This window comes from Miniopterus natalensis, chromosome 1 (genome assembly GCF_054644295.1).
Source record: "Miniopterus natalensis isolate mMinNat1 chromosome 1, mMinNat1.hap1, whole genome shotgun sequence".
Taxonomy (NCBI): Eukaryota; Metazoa; Chordata; class Mammalia; order Chiroptera; family Miniopteridae; genus Miniopterus; species Miniopterus natalensis.
The window spans coordinates 140,018,141-140,037,744 of NC_142081.1; the positions used below are offsets into that span (position 1 = coordinate 140,018,141).

Genomic DNA, 19,604 nt, shown 5'->3' on the forward strand with positions numbered 1-19,604 from the left:
TGTCAAAAACTAACTTCTCAGCCTGGCTGAGGTATAAAGCCTTAGCCTGCAGGCCTCCTGGATGATGCCTGACTCTCCCACTCACTCTGGAATTCTGTCTTTCCTCATGGTTGTTCTGCACAAAAGCATCAATGGCAGCTATTGACAGGTTAAATTAATATAACTTTTCCTTTGTAAATTTTGTATTTCTTGATGTAAAGTTTCTGGAGTAGGACACACACACACACACACACACACACACACACACTCACACACAAAGACTAGGAACTCAGGACCTTAGATAGTTACTGACCACACTAAGCAAAGCATGTGCTTTTTCAAGTCCTATTTTGAGTTTGTATGTAAGTTAATATCACCCTTTCAGTATTAGTTGGGCTAAATATTCTTTTCTTATATAAAAATGGGCATCTTCAAAGGTAATTTCTATACTGTCTTAGTGACCAACTATTTCATCTAAATATTTTATTTTCATTCTGTATATGTGGGTATAATTTTTTCATTGTAAATCATACAAGAATCCAATTGAGAAGAAACCCAATATTTTACTATAATGCATAAGGAGTCTTTTCTTTTGTACATTAATCTGTGGAAACTTTGAAAACCTTATGGTATTAATCTGAGATTTTTTTTTAAGACTAATGTTCTTAGGAAAAAATGTTTGGACACATTAAGATTCCTAAACATATGTGTGATGAGCAGTTCCTAAAGAGTCCCTGGCACCAGCAAACTTATGACTTAAGTAAATTATATCCCAGGATTCTTCTAAAAGTTTAGTAAAGTACATGTAATAAAAATTTAATATAGAAGATCATCTCAGACAAACTGGAAATAAGTGCACAAGTAATGCCTACAGCAAATGCCTTCAAATCTTGATTTACTTATTAAAAGCAATAACGTAATTGTAAAAACTAAAAGGTATAACTTGTAAAGAAATATTCAACAGCTTTTCCTCATGATTTTTACATTTTTTTATTAAGATAAAAGTACTTACTCTTGCATATATATGTTCCTGTAAGAGAAGAAAAAAAAGTGAATTCATGTAAATCCACATATTTGAGCTAATATACAAACATTATACAAAATTTTTAAAATTTTATTACATAAAGTAATATCATTTCCATGAATGTTTTATAGAATTGGCCTCATCATTTTATAATCATGTCCCTAAAAATGTATTTTAGTATGCTTGCACCATTTTTGTTTTACTCTTTAGAGTGTAAGTTTAAAAACTGTTGACTGAGATTACAGTTAGCAAATTTTCATCATCTGAAAATGGATTTAACCGCCAACTTTTGTTTACATGATAGAAAAAAAGAACCTATTAAACATGATAGGAAAAACTGACACCACCAGATTACAAGGGAAAGTGACTGATGTGCAGAAAACTATGCTCTGTAATATCTTTGCATATAGTGTGATGCAGGTTATAAACAATTCACTTATTCAAAAACTTTCACCAGCATTGCCAGCTCTGGTGGCCTCCCTTTGCTCAAGTAAAGCTGAAGTCCTTCCGAAGCAGTGTGCTCTGCCTCTCCTCCCACCTCCTCTCCACCCCCTCTCCTGCCCCCCCCCCCATGTGTGGCGGCCCCACAGGGCTCAGGGCCCTTTCTAAGGCCTGGAGCCTGGCTCCTGCCTGCGGGCCTTCGAGGTGCTGTCCTGCCTGGTCGCTCTTCCCCTGGATACAGCTCACTCCTCATCTCTCTTTGCACAAGTGTTTCCTCCCGGGGCGGCTTCCCTGCCCGACCTTTACAAGACTGTACGCGGCCAGATTGATGCCTTGTTTTCTGCTGCAGGCCCCGGGCCGGAAAAAGTGGCTGCGACGTAGCAGGAGGGCAAACACATATTTGTCATATTAATTAATTAACAATAAAAAAGTGGGACTCATTCAAGTTAAACTTCAGGGGATCAAGGGTGATGAAGTTTTTCTCTCAAAGCCTCACGTGGCTACAGAGAAGTGAAGTAATAACCGGTGTTAATAACGTGATCACCTTGATCTCTGCTTTCCAGTCTTTTGGGAAACAGTAACTGTTTTCAATATAGGAAAAAAGCTTAACGTCATCCGGCAATACAGGAGATGGCCTTGTCAAATGCAGTGGTTGAGAAACAGTCAGTGATAAACCCCTCTGCTGAATTTTCATGCCCTTAACAAGCCTGAAGAACCCTTTTACTCCGAGAGACACTGTACCCACACTCCGCCCGGCCCCCTGCTTCCTTCCGTTCACTTCCTTTATGCGCTCTGGATCGTACATCAGAGAATCTGGGAGAGAAGTTGACCAAAAATAAAAATGCAATTTTCTGTGGAAATAAACAAGTGAACAAGGCGATCCTTTTGGATCCGAAACACATACTTTGAAGTTGAAAGAAAAGATTGTCCTTTTCTTTCCTAGAGAAGACATGGGAAATTTTTCTTCCATTTCAAATGAAATAAAACCTGAAGAGTATAACAAAAGTTAAAGGCTGTGTTTAATGTAAGCACAATATGTTATGAAGAGGGACCTGAGAGATCTTCAACAGGTTTTTCCTGTTGGCGTAGTGAAATAGTGGCACTGTGTTGATAACATCTCCTTTTTACCTGCTCATTTAAAAAAATATATCTCTTTTAGGATACAAGTTTTCCAGAAGTTAACCCTAGCCAAGGACAATTTAGGGGGAAGGTAAATCATGCTCATTTACCCCTTTCTGGGACAAACTAACTCAATATGTCCATTATATCTCCTCCTCTCACAGGCTCGTTATAATTTGACTCACAATTAACAGAAGTTTTTACGTGGCTGTTCATTAAGGATTAGTCTTTGTTCAAACATCATGCCACCTAACAAAGCAATGAGAGAATTTCCAGCAGTGGTTTTAATTTTTATGTGGAACATTCCGTTAGAATAATATTAAGAAATGCAAAATGTGGCCAACAAATTGAAATCTGTTCCTTTAGAGTTAGCCTCGTGTGAACTTTTCGCTTCCTCTGGGAATGGAGAAGTTTTTGCTGGAATATGAGCAGCCAAAGCATCCAGCAAAGTTAGAAGTTTGCTGTAAAGTTAGAAGCTTTCCTTCTATGGATGATGGACTTAGTTAGGAAGAGAAATGTAGATACATTTGTAACAAACAGACGAGAAGCTAGAAATGTGTCTTCTACTACGAACAAATTTGGAAAAGCCCCTTCGTTCTTTTCTCTATTACAAAATAAACAGATCCCTGGGGCCTAGGAGAGGCAGCAGGGATTTGGCGGTATTTATAACTAGAAAAACAGAAAAGGGAGGCAGCAGACAGGCTGTGCTAATTATAGCTACACTGGCATTTATAGCTGTACTAGGTTTCCCTTTTCTTATGCAGATGAGAAACCTTAAATAACCCCATAGAGGTTGAGTAACTAGATCTTTAGCAAATAACTTCCATCAGTTTGGAGACTGCGTTAATCGTAGGGGTCACCAATGCGACTGTGTAAACACTCCTTGTTGAATAAGGAAAACTTGTAGATTTCCACTTCGCACGCTGCAGATGCAGATGTGGTACTGTGCATAGTTTTAGTCTTTTCTTTCTTAAGGTCTCCAAACCCTGAAATTACTGCTTAGATGGTATCTATGGTCATGGAAAAAGCCCATGTGCTTTAGGGAAAGCAGGAAGAGAGAACTGCGGGCATGTCTCCTCCTAAGTAGCTCTGAAGTGTGTGCTCATCAGCTGAGGGTGCTGGTTAATGTGCCAATTCCTGCATCAGACCCTCAGCCAGCCAGCCTTTCTTTTTTTTTTTTTTTTGGTCTGGAGCAGAGTTTAGGAATCTGCACTTTTAATACACATCCCCGGTTAATCTGATGCATGGGCACACACACAGCAAGAAATGTTGTGTGTTTCCAACATTTCCAAGTAATTCAAAATCATTTCCTGTATATTATTTTCTCTTTTGAAAGATACTGGGCTTCAAAGAATAGCCAATGGTTATGAGCTCACGTCTGTTATAGAACCAAACAATCTCTCTACCATCTTCTTGGAAATTAGTCTTGAACCTCACTGTGACATCTTCCAGTGTGTTATTTAAATGAACTCTGGTATAGTTATTTAACTTCCCAGATGGTTTTGTTTATCTACCCAAGTAGAAGGTGTGTTTCTAGGAGGCAAGAACTATGCTTATACATATATTTTTTAAATGTTTCCAACATTATCTAGCACTCTTCATAAATATTTATTAAGCCCTCAATAAACATTTTAATTTTGGTTAAAATGCAACCTAAGTTGCTTTAAAATTCACTTTAACCTCTGAAGCATGAAGCCACTTCTCTCAGGGATATTGCTTATTCTAATATCCCTTGCACGGTAGAAAATGGAGGCCACACCTAATATTCATTAGAAATTGGCAACTGTGCACTTGGGCTCTGTTATTTAGCCACAAGGAAAAGGCAGAGCCACGGTAATAGCTTTGACTGATTACTTGGCAAGGGAAACCAAGCCCTTGGGTGTTCCAGACTCTCTTTGGCCTATAAACCTGTTTGAAAACCTGTTTCTCAGAATTTAGAGCTTAGCTCAATTGAGGTCAGTATTATAACAATGTCAATAATTCTACTGCTCTCAGCTTTCAAGCAGACCAGTACAATTCATCATTAACTTTATGTTCATGGAAAGGCAACTTTTGGGAAAAGAGCTCTAACTTAAGCTATTTTATTTTTATTTTCTTTCCCTTAAAAAATAGTTCTGCCAATATTCCTTTCTTTGGATTTTGTGCTTTCTAAACCTTAGCCCCTTCCAGGGCCTGAAATCATTCCCTAAAACCAGGCTAGTGCTGAATGCACAAGATTTGGGGCATCACTAGGGCAATAACTAGAGGCTTTCAGAAGATCAAATAAACCACTAGATCTGAAAGTCATTTTCAGTAATTCGGACTTCATGGAGTTTGAAAATTACCTCTGCCTTCAGCTGCTTTATAAAGGGTATGATATGGAGTTCTGCTGCCTAGTGGAATATTCCGGCAGGGTCAATCTCTTTCTCTTAGGAGTCAAAAGCTTAATGAATAATAAACTAATGTTCATTCCCTCTGAGCAGATCCACTTCTGGCCAGCTGTTAAGAGCACCTGCCAAAGTAATGGAGCGCCATTCCTGGGGTTGGAGTTGGACTGATGACCCAAGGTGTTAGTGTTCCCTTACTATAGGATTTCTCTCTTTCATTCTAGAAACTGAGGAAGAAAAATGGCTCAATATAGACATTTATTGGATCAAATAGAAAAGGTGTTTATTCACACCCAGGATAACACCATTATTTCTCCCTAGGAAAAAATAGTATTTTTATATTTAGAAGAGTTTGCTCTTGATATATTAATTTATTACAACTTCAAATGTTAAGTTTCCTCCAAATTGATTTTCTAACACTGAACTAAACTTCAAATAGTAGAGAAATAATGAACTAGAGCTACTCATCACATATTATCTTTAAGAGTTAGCTGATCGTATTGAGCTCCTTATGGGCATGGGCTAAGACCTATTTATTTTTATATTTTCAGCACCCAGAACCATGCTTGGTATATAGCACATGCACTAAATAAATTCTTGGGACTTAGTGACTTAAATGTATTTTCCACAACATGGGCACAAAAAATGGTTAAAGAACTGTAATAACTTAATGACCAGCAGAGGGCAATAAAGTTAGTTTTTAAAAATTCTTACCACCCCATTTAAACCCACTTTCAGTCCTAGTTCTTCCCTGCAAAGACTTTCTCTAGAGTAGTCTCACCTAGTCTTCTGACTTCACTTTAATTCAGCTATCAGCCTCTTGTGCTCAATCAGGGACCCCATTTTAGTCCCTACAATAGCATATATAAAGGGAATGGATATACCAGAGGGTCAGAATGGTTGGTGTACATTGATTTATACAGCATAGCTCTCTCTGTTTGGTTAACTCATGGTGTAATCAAAACCACTTGACAATAAATAATCCTGAGAAATAAAAGACCACAAGAGAACCACTGGGTAAGTTGTGGACTAAGGCAGAAATTTTGGGTTTAAGCTTCATGTGGTAGAAAATAAAATATATACAATAAGATACCAATTCCATTGAAAAGAATCACCCCAAACACATTTCCATATTTATGCATATAGATAAGATCAGAAGAAAATGCAAACTGGTTACTAATGCATGGCTTAGTGAGGAATTAATACATGGAATAGCAAGGGTTTTTATCTTATTCATGTTTTCTTATATTTGTCAGATTTTTGCGCAGCATCGATATTTCTTCTAGATTAAAAAAAAAAAGTATATTATGTAGCACCTCCCACCAACAATTTAGAAATGAGGAGAAAGGCATGACTCATTTTCCTGAAACTATCAGGGCCTGACTCGTCTTCATCAACCTCCCCCCTGGCAGGAGGTGAGGGCCATCCAGAGAGACAGGGACATCCCACCGACCTGATTCCCCATGTTCTCCAGGGCTCACGGTGCCACATGATGCCTCACACATTCCCTGATCTACGTGGGGCAGGCAACCAACAACAGCTCTCAGGAGGGGCTTTCCTTCCACAGTCCACCGTTTGCGATTGCATTTTTCTATTTCTACAGAGCCCCAAATTTCCCCCCATATTATTTTTAGTCATCCTCACAGGTGGGAAAAAAAGCCAGTCGGGGTTCCTGGCATGCCAGCTTTTCATAAAGAGAATGCAAAGTAGAGCTTTCCTCCAGGCCCGTGAAACCCAGGCTTTACTGGGAACTGTCATCTGCGCCCCGTGACCATGCTCCCTGCCAGGCACCGAGCGCGGAAATCCCGTGGGAAAAGGCCTTACTGCAGGGACTGGACGCACAGGCTCAGGTGCTGCTTCAGCTCCTCCTCCCTCTCGCAGGCCTCCAGCACACTGTGCGCACTGTCGTGGTGATAGCAGTAGGTTTTATAAATGTCCTCCAGGGGCTCCTTAATCTGCAGGAACACTTCTCCTGGTAAATGTAAAACAGAGGCAAAATGATACCACGTCAGACCCGCTGGGACATCACATATTTATTATTCGGCAATATCGACGGGTGTTGGGGGGGTGCCACTTGGCCCCCGGGGGCACCCGGAAAGCGTGACCTTTCTCCCCTTTTCTTTCCCTTCTTTCCTCCCTCTTTGTTCTCTCCCTGCTTTTTTCCTTCCTCCATTCCTTTCTTTTATAGAACAGAAGAGAAAGAGCTTAACAGGGGTGGGCGGCCAGTGGCAGCTGGTTTTCTCGGCGGTGACTGTGCACCTGGCTGGGCAGGAGCCTGGCTAAGGGCAGCACTTTAACGTCGGTCTGCGTGGATCTGGATCAGGCTGTGCTACAGACTTGGCCAGGTTATGACTTGGACAGTTTGTTTTTACCCTCTGAACCTATTTCCTCATCTATAAAATGGAAACAATAATAGTTCCAACTTCATAGGGTCATTATTAAAATTAAAGACGCAGTGTATGTGAAGTTCAGGGTACAATATGTACATAGCAAATGCTCAAAACGGAGCAGTTATTGTTAATTTATTAAAAGTATGGGAGGTGAAATTTTAGGCGCTAGGTAAATTATATGTTCATATTTATTCCACTAACATTTCCTGAGGTTCTGTGAAAGGCAAGCAATGGAGTTTAAAGAAATAAAGTATTTCCTTATATGTGATAATAAAAAGAATCAGCCATTATTTCTGTTAAGATAATGGACATAATAAAAAATGTTAATTTGATAATACTATGGACAAGGGTTATGACTATCTTTTTCATAAAGCGACTTGGGCTAATTGTGTCCAGCATTTAAGAACTTATTTTGATGATAAAACTGGGTCTATAACTGATGGCTCAGATAGGTATTGAACGATGGTGTGATTTAAACACCCACTCCTTCACTTAAAAATGTGTAGTAAACGCGGCCGGGCATGGCTCAGCAGTTGAACGTTGACCTAGGATCCAGGCAATTGGGGTTCGATTCCCAGTCAGGGCACATACTCGGGTTGTGGGCTCGATCAATGACTCTCTCATCATTGATGTTTCTCTCTCTCTCCCTCTCCTTTCCTCTCTCTGAAATCAATAAAGATATATTTAGAAAGAAAAAAAAGTGCAGTGAGCATCTACTACCCAACCCTGCATTGTGTTAAGGTGATTTGGGATACACACACACATACACACACACACACACACACACACACGCACATACAATATGTGATTGGGTCTGCTCTCAAAATCATTGCGGACTTGGACCTGATAATGATTTGGGCTGAGCTGATTAGGAGCCATAGGAACCTACTAATCTGGGCCTATTATAGTAACAACCACAAGCTATTCTTCCTTCAGAAATAGAAGTGCCCTTTGTATTTTCAACATGTTTTGCACATATTAACTGCTGAACTCCCTGCTCAGCTCCCTGTATATATGAGGAGATAAGAGGTTATTAATCCTTTTTAATTAAGAATAGACAAACCTGAGTCTAAAAGAAGTAAATTATTTCCCCAACATCCTAGCAACAGGAACCTAAATTCCCAGTTCAGTACTGCTGTGATGGGTGTTAATGGAAGAATTAGTGTAGGTATGATTATAGGTGGCAGGCGAGTTATTCATTTTGTGTTCTCAAATTGTCACTTGCTCTTCATGTTGTTTGTTGCTGGAAAAGCCAGGATTAGAAACCATATTCTTCTCATTTTTGCCCCCTTAGGCTTTAGCCCTCCACACAGCAGAGCTTTGCCTGACACTGTACAGAGAGATGTAGTTGGGAGGAATCTAAAATCACCATCATGTAGCATTTGCATGGTGACTTTGGGAATGACTTTAAAAAATTCTTTGAGCCTCAATTCTATCATTTGTAAAATGGAAATAAGTAATAGTAACTCTGGAGATGAATTTAAGAATTAAATGGGATATAGGTGTAAAAAGTGCCTGGCACTGACGAGTTGCTCAATTAATGTCACTTGTCTCTTAATGTTACTATACTATCTCTAGAATTAAAACACCAGCACTTTTCTCATTTATATCCAGCCAATCAAAGGCTTTTTTTTCCTTTTCATTATATGAGATTTCCCTGTGATTATAGACTGTGTGTGTGTGTGTGTGTTGTATCAATGCTTACTTGGACTTGTTCAGAAACTCAGCAACTGTGAGAATCTTTGGAACTGAAGGAATGAGGAATCCTTGTTTTGTTCCTGGGACTGTGCTGAGTTGATTCTCCTAGCAGTGTGGGTCTTGTAGATTTGCTCTTCAAGCAGCAACCCAAACAGTAAGAAATAGTTATAAGAAGAGAAAATAAAATAAGATAGTGGCAAAATTTAGGGTTGATCATAAGATGAGGACAGCCTCCCAGTGACAGAGCCAGGTGGCAAATGGGAGTGAGGACTTTGGCTGGGCGAGGGAATTAAGAAGTGGGAGTGAGCGCCGGGCTCGGAGGAAACTGAGGAGCAAGTAAAGGAGAAAGTGTCTGCATTCACACAGCCCAACACAAGATGAAGTTGTAAATATGTATGTTCACGACAAAGCAGCTTAGAGACAAAGAAAGAAAGCGGCAAGGACACTCTCATAAATCCACAATAGGATCAAGTCAGAAAGTAAAAAAACAAAGGACAAAGGCATTTATTTTACACACAATGAAACCATTAATTGTAAACTCCTTTGTATTTTCTTTAACAGAAATGGTCTAGTTTGAAAGAATTTATATCTCCCCTTAACAGTGGAGTCAAAATTTTTACTCTTTTCCAAGCAAAATTCTGCTGGGGCTCTAATAATAATTATTAAAGTTAAAAGGTATTTAAGTACTCTAATTGAAAGTCATTTATTCACCCAAAGGCCAAGCACAACACTGGCGGGCAGAATATGTGATTTTCCTGCCGGCCCTACCAATGTATGCTGCTTCATAACAGCGCAGATGAAGCGATGTGTCTTGCAGCAAAAACTGATTCTGTTTCCACGGTAACATAACTCTCGGCTGCGTTTCCTTGGCGGTGAAGGACAGCGGCTCTATCTCATGTATGTGGGTTTGAAGAGATGGTTAGAAGTGGCGAAGGGACTGAGCCAAGACCAGTGAAGGTAATTTCACTTCTGGCTGCCTGTACAAAGGCACCAGGATCCTATGAAATAAATATAACTGTCGTGTGCTTCTTTTTAAAAATTCTACAACCAGACTTTTTGCACTAGCTGACATGCAATGGGAGAAAAAAAAAGAAGGCACCCTTTTAAATTTCCTTAGTTATCTCCTTTAAAAACAAGTCCCAGGTCCTGTGTCGTTGCTCCTGTATTGCAGGTTGCTCCCTTCACTAACATAAATATATTCTTGCTCCTTTTGTTGACCCGCCTTCTCTTTACCCCCAGACCCCTAAGTCCATGCCCAGGCTGTGCCAGACCAAACCATGAGGCCTCTGAATTATCCTGACCCCCCCTCCAAGATGAACTTCCCCTGCAGGTGAGTAAACCAGGGTGAACCAAGCGAGATGTTCAAGCGATCTCCTTTCCTAGGCTTAGTTTAGGAAACTGGCATCCAAGGGAATAAAGTAGTTACAGTCTTTACTTCACCCTTATTTGGCAACAACTTAATGAATGACTATTATGGGCCAAGTGCTTTGGTAGCTACCGTGGATCAGGCATTTCCCTCAAGGGCCTATGAAGGGAGAGAAAAGAGCCAAGTCTGTGTGGACATACATGTCAATAGAGCTATGAAGCGCAGAGGGCCACCTATTCTGCTCTTGAGGACCTGGAGCTATTTCCATAACAGTCTGTCCTTGAAATAGGAGCTATAGTGAGGGCAAAAGCACAGAGACACATTGAAGGAGCAAGATCTGTTCAGAGACTGCAAGTGGGCCCCTAAGGCTGCTGATGCCATGTCTGTGGCGAGTTTGAGAAGAGGCTGCGTTGGTCAGCAGTGGCCAGACCCTGAAGGACCTTGTGTATCAGGAAGGAGGTGAACCTCAGCTTGAAGGTGATGGAGAAACACTGGTGGATTTCAGGCAGCAGACTAACACGATTGGACTGTGTTTCAGAAAGATTACTCTGGGGCTCAGACATATGGAAGATGGAATTTGAGGAAGGAGTGAGTGAGATTGGAAAAGAGAAACCCGTTAAAAGGCTTCTGTAATAATACAAGGAGTTACTCATGAGGGCTAAGACAGGGAGTCCCAGCAGTTAGAGAGTGTTCTGATACCAGCTGCCAGCTTTCAAATCCTGCTTTTACCGTTTGCTCTTGTGACATTTGGGAAACTGACTTGACTCCCCTGATTCTCAGTTTCCTCATCTGTAAGTTGGAATAATAACAATAGTAGGGTTGTTTGAAGGTTAAATGAGTAAAAATAGGGAATGTATTTGTATCAACAGCTGGCATGTGCCAATGCTCAATAGATGTGAGCTGTAACCACTAAAGCAAAAGCAGGAAGGATGGCGAAGGGGGAAAGAAAAGGGACCTTAAGCTTATGTGAGAGATGAAGAGGGTAATTCCAGGTGTATCGCAGGATGCTGGCTTCAGTGACCATGTGGATAGATAATGAGGACAAGATAAGGAGAGAGTTTAGGGGGAAAGACAATGAGTTTAATTTTAGACGTACTAAGTTTGAGTCACCCATAGTATATTCTAGTGGAGAAGTCCTTGTGGAATTGTATACGTGAGTATGGTAGCCAGGAAAAAGGACCTGGGGAAAAGATGTAAGTCTTGGGTAGTAGAAGCCATGAATTTGATATGGTCACACCAAGAAGGTTCACAGGGTGAGAAGAGAATGCTGGGGAGTGCTAACCCTGAAGGCAGCCTAGAGGAGAAAGAGTCTGCAGTAAAGCTTGAGAAAGCACAGCCAGAGAGTAGAGAAGAAAATTAGGATTGGTGTCAGCAGAGCCAAAGAAAAAACGGTGGGAAAGACGGCAAAGAGACGGAACAAGCTAGCTGGTAAAAGAGCCTGCTGTTGTACCCCAATGTCAGCACTCCCCTTTCTCTCTAGCAATAGAATTTTCGCTGCCCCAAATAAAAACTACATTTACAGGCCTGTGTTGCAATAGGTGTGGCCATGTAATTAAAGCCTGGCAATGGGATATAAGTAAAAGTGTCCTGTGATGATATCCAGGAACTTGCTTTAAAGGGCAGCTAGCTCACCCTTTACCCTTCCTTTTCCATACCCTGATCTGCAGGCTGGCACTTGGATGCCACCTTGCCCACGGAGATCTGGGGGGCTGGAAGAAGCTTGCATCCCAGAGGACTTTGTGGAGCAGAGCTGCCATGCAGGTTTAGATTTAAAATGCCTTTAGACTTTTACACAATCGAGAAATGAACATCTATCTTATTTAAGCTAGCAATGTTTTGTTTTGTTTTCTGTTTCTCCCAGCTCAACTTAATTCCAACCAACACACTATGTTTTTTTCTTCTCTCGTTGGAAAATATTTGGAGAGAAATTCATGACTAGTTGAAAGTTCCCTCGTTACTAGCCATGACATTTAATTCAAAAATTATATGAAAATATCACATGAATTGTTACTTAGGGAGAGTGCTATGGACTCAATATTTGTTTCTCCCCAAGAAATCCATATATTGAAGCCCTAACCCCCAATGCAATGGTATTCCAAAATGGGGCCTTTGAGAAATAATTAGGCTTAGATGAGGTCATGAGGGTGAAGCCCCCAACATGGGATTAGTTCCCTACTAAGAAAACGAAGAGACCAGAGCTTTCTCACCCCACCATGTGAGGATTCAGTGAGAAGGCAGCTCTCTGCAGACCAGGCAGAGGACTCTCACCAAGAACCAGGCCCCTTGACCTTGGTCTTCCAGCCTCCAGAGCTGTGAGAAATCAATGTCTACTGTTTAAGCCACCTAGTCTATGCTAATTTGTTACGGCAGCCTGAGCTGCTAAGACAGGATTTAAAGTAGGAAGCTACTTGTATTAAAGAAAAAATATATATAATAAGTTTAACTCTGAAAACCAACTACCACGATGTCAAAAGAGAATTTTAGTTAACATCTTAAGCATAAAGTCTAAACTATATCCCAAGAGAAAATTCTGTGGTTCTAATAAAAGTTGTCAAGACAGAGTATTTAGAGTACAGGGAAGGGGAGGGGATGGCTCCAAAGACAGAAGGTGGATATGGTCCAGTCCCTGGAAAGAGGGTCTGAGATCAGGTGAGCCCACACGGCCCCTGGCTGCCACTGCCCTGGGACACACACAGCGAGTCAATGTGCCGTCCCACGCGAAAGGGCCTCACTGGCAGCTCTCCCCCAGGACTTCCAAGGAGAGCTCCCCGCAGCCTGCTTCTCCTGCGTGGACGGCAGCCAGCTTCGGGGCCGAGACAGACAGCAGGCTGGCTGCCAGAGCGCCAGGCCATTTCTGTGAGTTCTCCCTTCCGTCTCGGCCTCCTTCTCGACTCCAGTGGAGCAACCGGTCAGGAGGGGAGGTGAGAAAGAAACAGATGAAAGTATAAGTGCTGCTTGCAGAAGCCACCATCCTTTGCCTTCAGTCTCATTTAGCTCCTACTTGCCCTGGGGACAAAATGTACCACGAAACATACTCAGGGGACCCTGGTCAGAGTTATGAAATTCACACCAGATGCAGGTGCTAGGGGGTGGTCCATGCACATATGGGATTAAAACCCGAAAATCCCTTGAGGATCAATTTTATTAAGATATTGAAAAAAACTATTCTTTTTATGCAGAAGAGCTGAATCAAAAATGTACACGGATTCTTAAGATAAATTGAAACTACACAGTTATTTCATGCCTGCGGCTGTGGCTTCATAACCCCACGTTTCCCGGGGGCTCATGATATTTCTTTTCTGACAACAGGAATATTTCAGTAAAAAATGTTCAGAAGCACTATAGAAAAGCCTGTTCATCGCATTTGACAATTCTGAGGTCTCTGGTGATGTGGCATGAGCAGTTTCAGAGGAGTGGTTTCAGGAGGAATGAGAGGTGAGGAATGGGACCAGTGAGGGTGGCTGGACCATACAGAGAAGAAAAGAGAAAGGAAGGGAGCCAGAGTGGAGTGTGGGGTCCTGTCCCATGATCACCACTGTGTCATAACTGATCTGGAGTCTCTCAAAGGAGAGGCTATTCGATGCTGAGGAAACACCCAACCTGCCCATCTGGCAGTGGGAGGTGGCCTGGCAGGTGGCAGGGCACACCGGGGGCATTAGTGGGTGGTGACGATGGATGGTGTATCATATGTAATATAACCTGTGTTAGGAAGAGTGAGGGGACGTTCCCTTCTGACTGTGTCCGTAACTAGGGATGCCTTTTGGGACAAATCAGGTTCTCACTATTTTTGTCTAAATAATGAAGAGGTTGGACTGGCTGCTCTTTAAGTTTAGTGCTAAGTTCAAGAATATAGCTGTTTGTTTGAGTAGCAACTCATGGTCTCTTCCTGAACCTTTCTGACTCCCTGGATATTTGAACTCCCGGTGGGGATTTTTATAACAACAGGCACAATAAGAAAACATTGGCTCTTGGATGTTGACTAGGCTTTTTATGGTGATCATTTTGCAATGTATACAGGTAAAGAATCATTATATTATACATCTAAAACTAATATAATGATCTGTATCAATTATATCTCAATAAATCATAACACTGGCTCTCTGTAAAGCTTTCTCCTGGCTGGATTAGAAAAAATACAGTAACTTTCCCCTTCTCAAGGTTGGTAACAGTGAGGTCTCTGTCCTTAGACCAATCCATGAGCCTCCATTTATCACAGCTTAGTAAATACCTCTTGAGATTGCTTGGCTCTGCTACAGCCAGTTGCTCCATGCTACCCACCGCCTCTGAAAACGGCATGGGGAAAACCACAGGGAGCCTGGTAGCAACAGCGACAGCTGCTGAGCTCCCTCTGTGTGCTGGCCAGTGTACTGGACACTTATTTTCATAGACCATTCATTTCATTCATCCAGTAAGTGTTTATTGAGGACACTGTTTTAGGTGTTGATGATGCAAGAGTAACAAAACAGACGGGAACGCTCCCCTCATGGAGCTTCCGTTCTTGAGGGGGTGCGCCCTGTGTCTCGTATCTTTCTTCCACGGAGGACTGGCTAGCCCCTTTTGAAATGTGAACACATGAATGTGGCATCTGTCATCAATTGCTTATCCATTCTTCTATTTTTTCCAGACTAACAGAGTTTGGACCAGCACTGCACCCAGTTAAAAATACTGACCCTTCCCCAATCTCTGGTAGCTAGGAGTTGCCAAGTATATGCACAAGTGTGTGCTTTTGTATGAACGTATATGAAATGAAATAATGTGCGTGAAATGAAATCATGAGACACGGGTAGAAGTCACTGGGAAGAGCTTCTGTTCCCCATTCCCCAATGAAAACGCCTTGGGAGGAGGTGGATTTGCTATTTCTGGCAGGAAGCAAGCTTGGCAGTAGAGGAACCATCTTGAGGCCATGAGGCCAAACGCCAAATTTTAAATACTATGAAGGAAAAAGCTGTAAGGAGCCAGCAGGCAGCCAACTCAGCCGTGAACTATTGAATTATAGATTTCTTGTTATTTGAGGGGGGAAAAGTCCCTTTTTGGTCAAGTCCTTTTGGTGAGGTTTCTGTTCCAAGCAGGAAAGTGCAGTCCTCACTGACCCGGCCACAGAGCTAGGGGTGACAGTGCCAGAATTACAGACAGACCTCCTCCCTCCAAAGGCCATGTTCTTTCCAGGCTTTGTGCACCTTCGAGGTCTGTGCCTCTGCCAACGTGCTTCTCACTTTCGCTTCCTGGCTGCTGGGAAAGTGTTCAGGACTGGGAGAACTCTCACACTCATAGAATTCAGGACTTTATTTCCATGTGTTTTGGGTGAAGCATTTGACTTTTCACAGCTCCATTCCAATGGGACTGCACAGTGACCCACTGACCTCCGCCAGCCAGCTCCACCAGCAGAACATCCTAGAACTTAACACTCTCCTCAGTTAAGGAACTATGAACTTATCACTAAGCCACCGTAGTTTTATTTTTATCACAACACATAAGTCCTAATAGTCCTGGGACCCATTCTCACCTCACTCAGGAGACCAGAGGTCCAGCCCCCACATCGGGTCCTGGAGCCTGCCTTCTGCTGACTTTCCCTTTCCTGCGTGGATGGGTGTATACTTGACCCTAAAGCCTTCCCCCCCTTTTTTTTGTCACATTCTTTGGAGCTGACAGTTTTCCTGTTACTGCCAACGCTTGGAGTAAAATGCCCTGACCTTTCAGCTGCTGCACCTGGGTGTCCCCCTGCCAGCCTCAAAAACCTCAGTGCCCAGGACTCTCAGAACCTGTCCTAGCTGGGCACAGTTAACTGAGTCAAGCCTGTCTGCATTCTGAGTAACACACACGCGCACACACACACACACGAACAATAATAACAGTGGAAAAATTACTCAGGTGAGTTCATTTGTAGCATCTCCCACATGGCATCACAACATGAATTATCAGTAACAATGCTCTTCTGGCAAAATCTGCTAAAGGCACAGATTCCTGTCTCAGGGACATACAAGAGACACTGCCTCAGGTGAAAAGAGGGCTGCCATAGAACAACAGTACATCACCACTACACCTTCAAAGAACAGAAAACTCTACATTGTCTTTCTCCCCAAGGATAATCTCACCCTCAGGAAGGACCTATGAGAAATTGCAATTCCTTTCCCACAAACCTCTTTCAGCTCTGGTTCTTGGCCCAGTGTGCATGAGGTAGGCACATAAAGTAGACTTTAACATATTCCTAACTCAGGCTTTTATTTAATACTTTGGAACATGACAATATTGTTACAAATGCATATAGGAAGGCACAAGCCTCATTTTGCTGATTTCTTACTATATAACAAATCACCTAAAACTTAGTGCCTTAAAACAATAGCTATTTTGATTTTCTCACAGGGTTCTGTGGGTTGGCCAGGATAAGTTGTGTGGTTCTTCTGTTCCCCTTGATGTCTGCTGGTGCTACAGTCATTCGAGAGCTTAACTGGCTACAAAGTCCAAGATGGCTCATTTACAAGTCTGGTCCCTCTCCAGACACAGCTGGAAGGCTGAACTCAGCTGGGATGCTCAGACAGCTGGGCCACGTTCTCACTCTACATAGTCTCAGGTCTGATCTATCTCCATGTGACCTCTCTGTGTAACATTCCAGCAGGGTAGCTGGACTTCTTAGATAGCAGGCTACCCAAATCACAAAAGTAGAAATTGCCAACCTTTCTTAAGGCTCAGGCCCATTTGCTGGCACAGTGAGTCAGTCTCAGGGCCATCCAGAGTCAATATGGGACTAGACCACATAGCAGCGTGACTACCAGAAGGCTTGGCCCACGGAGGGAAACGGCGAGTGCAATTGTTATACACTCTACCAAGTGTGGAAATTATATTTGATATGTTAAATAGCCCTTCATAGAAAAACATGTGTTGCCTTATTAGATATGTGAATCATCCAAATGCATAGATATTGGGAGCATTTAGAAACCACAAATATCCAGTGAACCTGATTTGTTTGAAAAATATGATCAGTATCTCTGGGGGGGAAAATTCACCTTTTATTCCATTGTTATATACATAAGAAATCAAGTTTTGCAAATAGACACAAGCTTAATATTGTCAGGATAATAACATCATGTATTAAATGTTTATTAAGGAGAGGAATTGGGCTATCATCGCTTATACACGATCTTATTTAACTTCTACAAACACTCTGTGGGGTAAGTAGTATTGCTTCAGATTTCCAGTTAAGAAACTGAAGTTCAACGAGATTTTGTAACTTGCCTAAAATTGTACATCTAGTAACTGGATGAGCCAGGATGTAAACCTAAGTCAACCTGATATTGAAGGCCACATCTCTTATACTCATCTCTAAAGATTTAGAACCCATTTCTTATTTAGACAGCCTGCTTCAGGAGAGATTTTAAACCTAGTTTCTACCTTAGCATGAGAGTCCAAACAGTTCCCCAGAGTTCTCATCTACAGACATATGCCTCTGTGCTTAAACCTGAACCTCACCCAAACCCCAAGGTTATTATTGACTACAACCTTCCTCCTGGTTTATCTAGGTATCAGAAAAGTTTCCCTTTGTCACTAGAGCTGTGAATCACAAACTCTCATTGGTGTCATCTAAGGACATAGAAATGGGACACCTGTGTTTTTCATTTTGTGGTAATGTGATTTCGGAATACCTCACCAAGAATCAGTTTACATTGTGAAATGCAAGAGCTTTTGTGAAAGGTGTTTAGTGAAAGACAGTCAGTGATAGAAATTGCCAGTGGACTCTGCATCGATGTGGCGACACAGATAGGTCATGGAGGCTCCTCGGCACTGTGCTCCAGCCACTTTGGATTGCTGTCCTTTATGGAGCTTCCAGTACTCTCCTGCCTTGAGGTCTTTATGCCATTTGTCTTTCAGAAAGTCATTTGTTCCAAATTCCACCTTCCTAAACCCTTCAAGTCACAGCTCAAAACCCACCTTCCAAATCAAGTTTTCCTCACCAACTGAGTTGAATTAATTAGTCTCTTCTCAGCAGATCTGTATTAGTTAGCTCTTGCTGCAGAGCCCACCAAAATCACCCCCAAACTGAAAGGCTTAAAACAACACCGTTTGCTCACAATTCTCTGGGCTGACAATTTGAGACATGCTCACCTGGAAGGTGTGTCTCCATGTGTGTCGGCAGGTTTACTGCTATGCCTGCAGCGTGTGGCTGGGGCCAGCTGGCTGAGGGGGGCTTTACTCGCAGGTCCAAGGCCTTGATTGGAATGACTGGGTGAGTTTTTTCTCTCTCTCTGTGCAGAGAGTGGGTGTCACAATGCTGTTATAGAACATTATTTTTGCCACATTTTATTGGCCAAAGCAAGCCACAAGTCTAGCTCAGAGATAGAAGGTGGCTGGTGTGTGTGTCTGTGTGTGTGTGTGTGTGTGTGTGAGAGAGAGAGAGAGAGAGAGAGAGAGAGAGAGAAAATATGGCTCCAACTCTTTATTTTTCAAATATGGCTTATTGCTTTAATTTTTTAACTAATCTTCCTATTTTTTTATAATCTACATAAAATTTGTAAATTATGATTAGTAAATTTGAAATTGTGAACATTTTAATTGTTTTCTCTGTAAACTATAATCTTTTTAACTCTCTATTTTGAACTAATTTTATATTTATAGAAAAGTTGCAAAAATAATACCAATAGGTTCCAAATATTCCTCACTCAGCTTCCCAATGTTAACATCTTAGGTAGCCATAGTACAATTGTCAGAAAAAGGAAATGAGGATTGCTTCAATACTATGAACTAAAGTAAACACCTCATTTCAATTTCAACACTAGTGTTCCTTTACTGTTCTAGAATCTATCCAGGCTCCCACGTGCATTTATTGTTACTCCTCTTTAGTCTCCTGCAGCCTTTAAAATACTACAGTTTCTAAGTTTTATCTTATCTTTAGTGATTTGGACATTTTAGAGGAGTACTGATCAGTTATTTTGTCGAGTGTCCCTTATGTGAGTTTACTGATGTCTAATGTTTTCTCATGATTGCACATATTTTGGACAAAAGTACCACAAATGTGATGCTGTTTCCCCCTTGGTGCATTGGATCACAAGTTTCATGATGTGAATATGTGTTATTTCCTGGTATTGTTGACCTTGGTCATTTGGTTAAGATGTTCTCTGTCTGGTTTCTCACTGTAAAGTTACTTCCTACCTTTCCCTTTGAGATTAACCATTACATAGGAGATACTTGGAAACTATGAAAAGTATATTTCTCCTCAAACTTTCACCTAC

General features: G+C 41.6%; 1 protein-coding gene across 1 annotated transcript in view; it reads right to left on the bottom strand.

Moving 5' to 3' along the window:
* Positions 1-19,604, bottom strand: part of ARHGEF38 (Rho guanine nucleotide exchange factor 38) — a 121,133-nt gene that overhangs the window by 33,874 nt on the left and 67,655 nt on the right. The window contains exons 4-5 of the mRNA XM_016223592.2: positions 6,754-6,901; positions 992-1,009 (exon numbers count right to left, since the gene is read on the bottom strand). Coding sequence (XP_016079078.2) covers positions 992-1,009; positions 6,754-6,901 — 166 coding nt within the window. The remainder of the gene's footprint in view (positions 1-991; positions 1,010-6,753; positions 6,902-19,604) is intronic.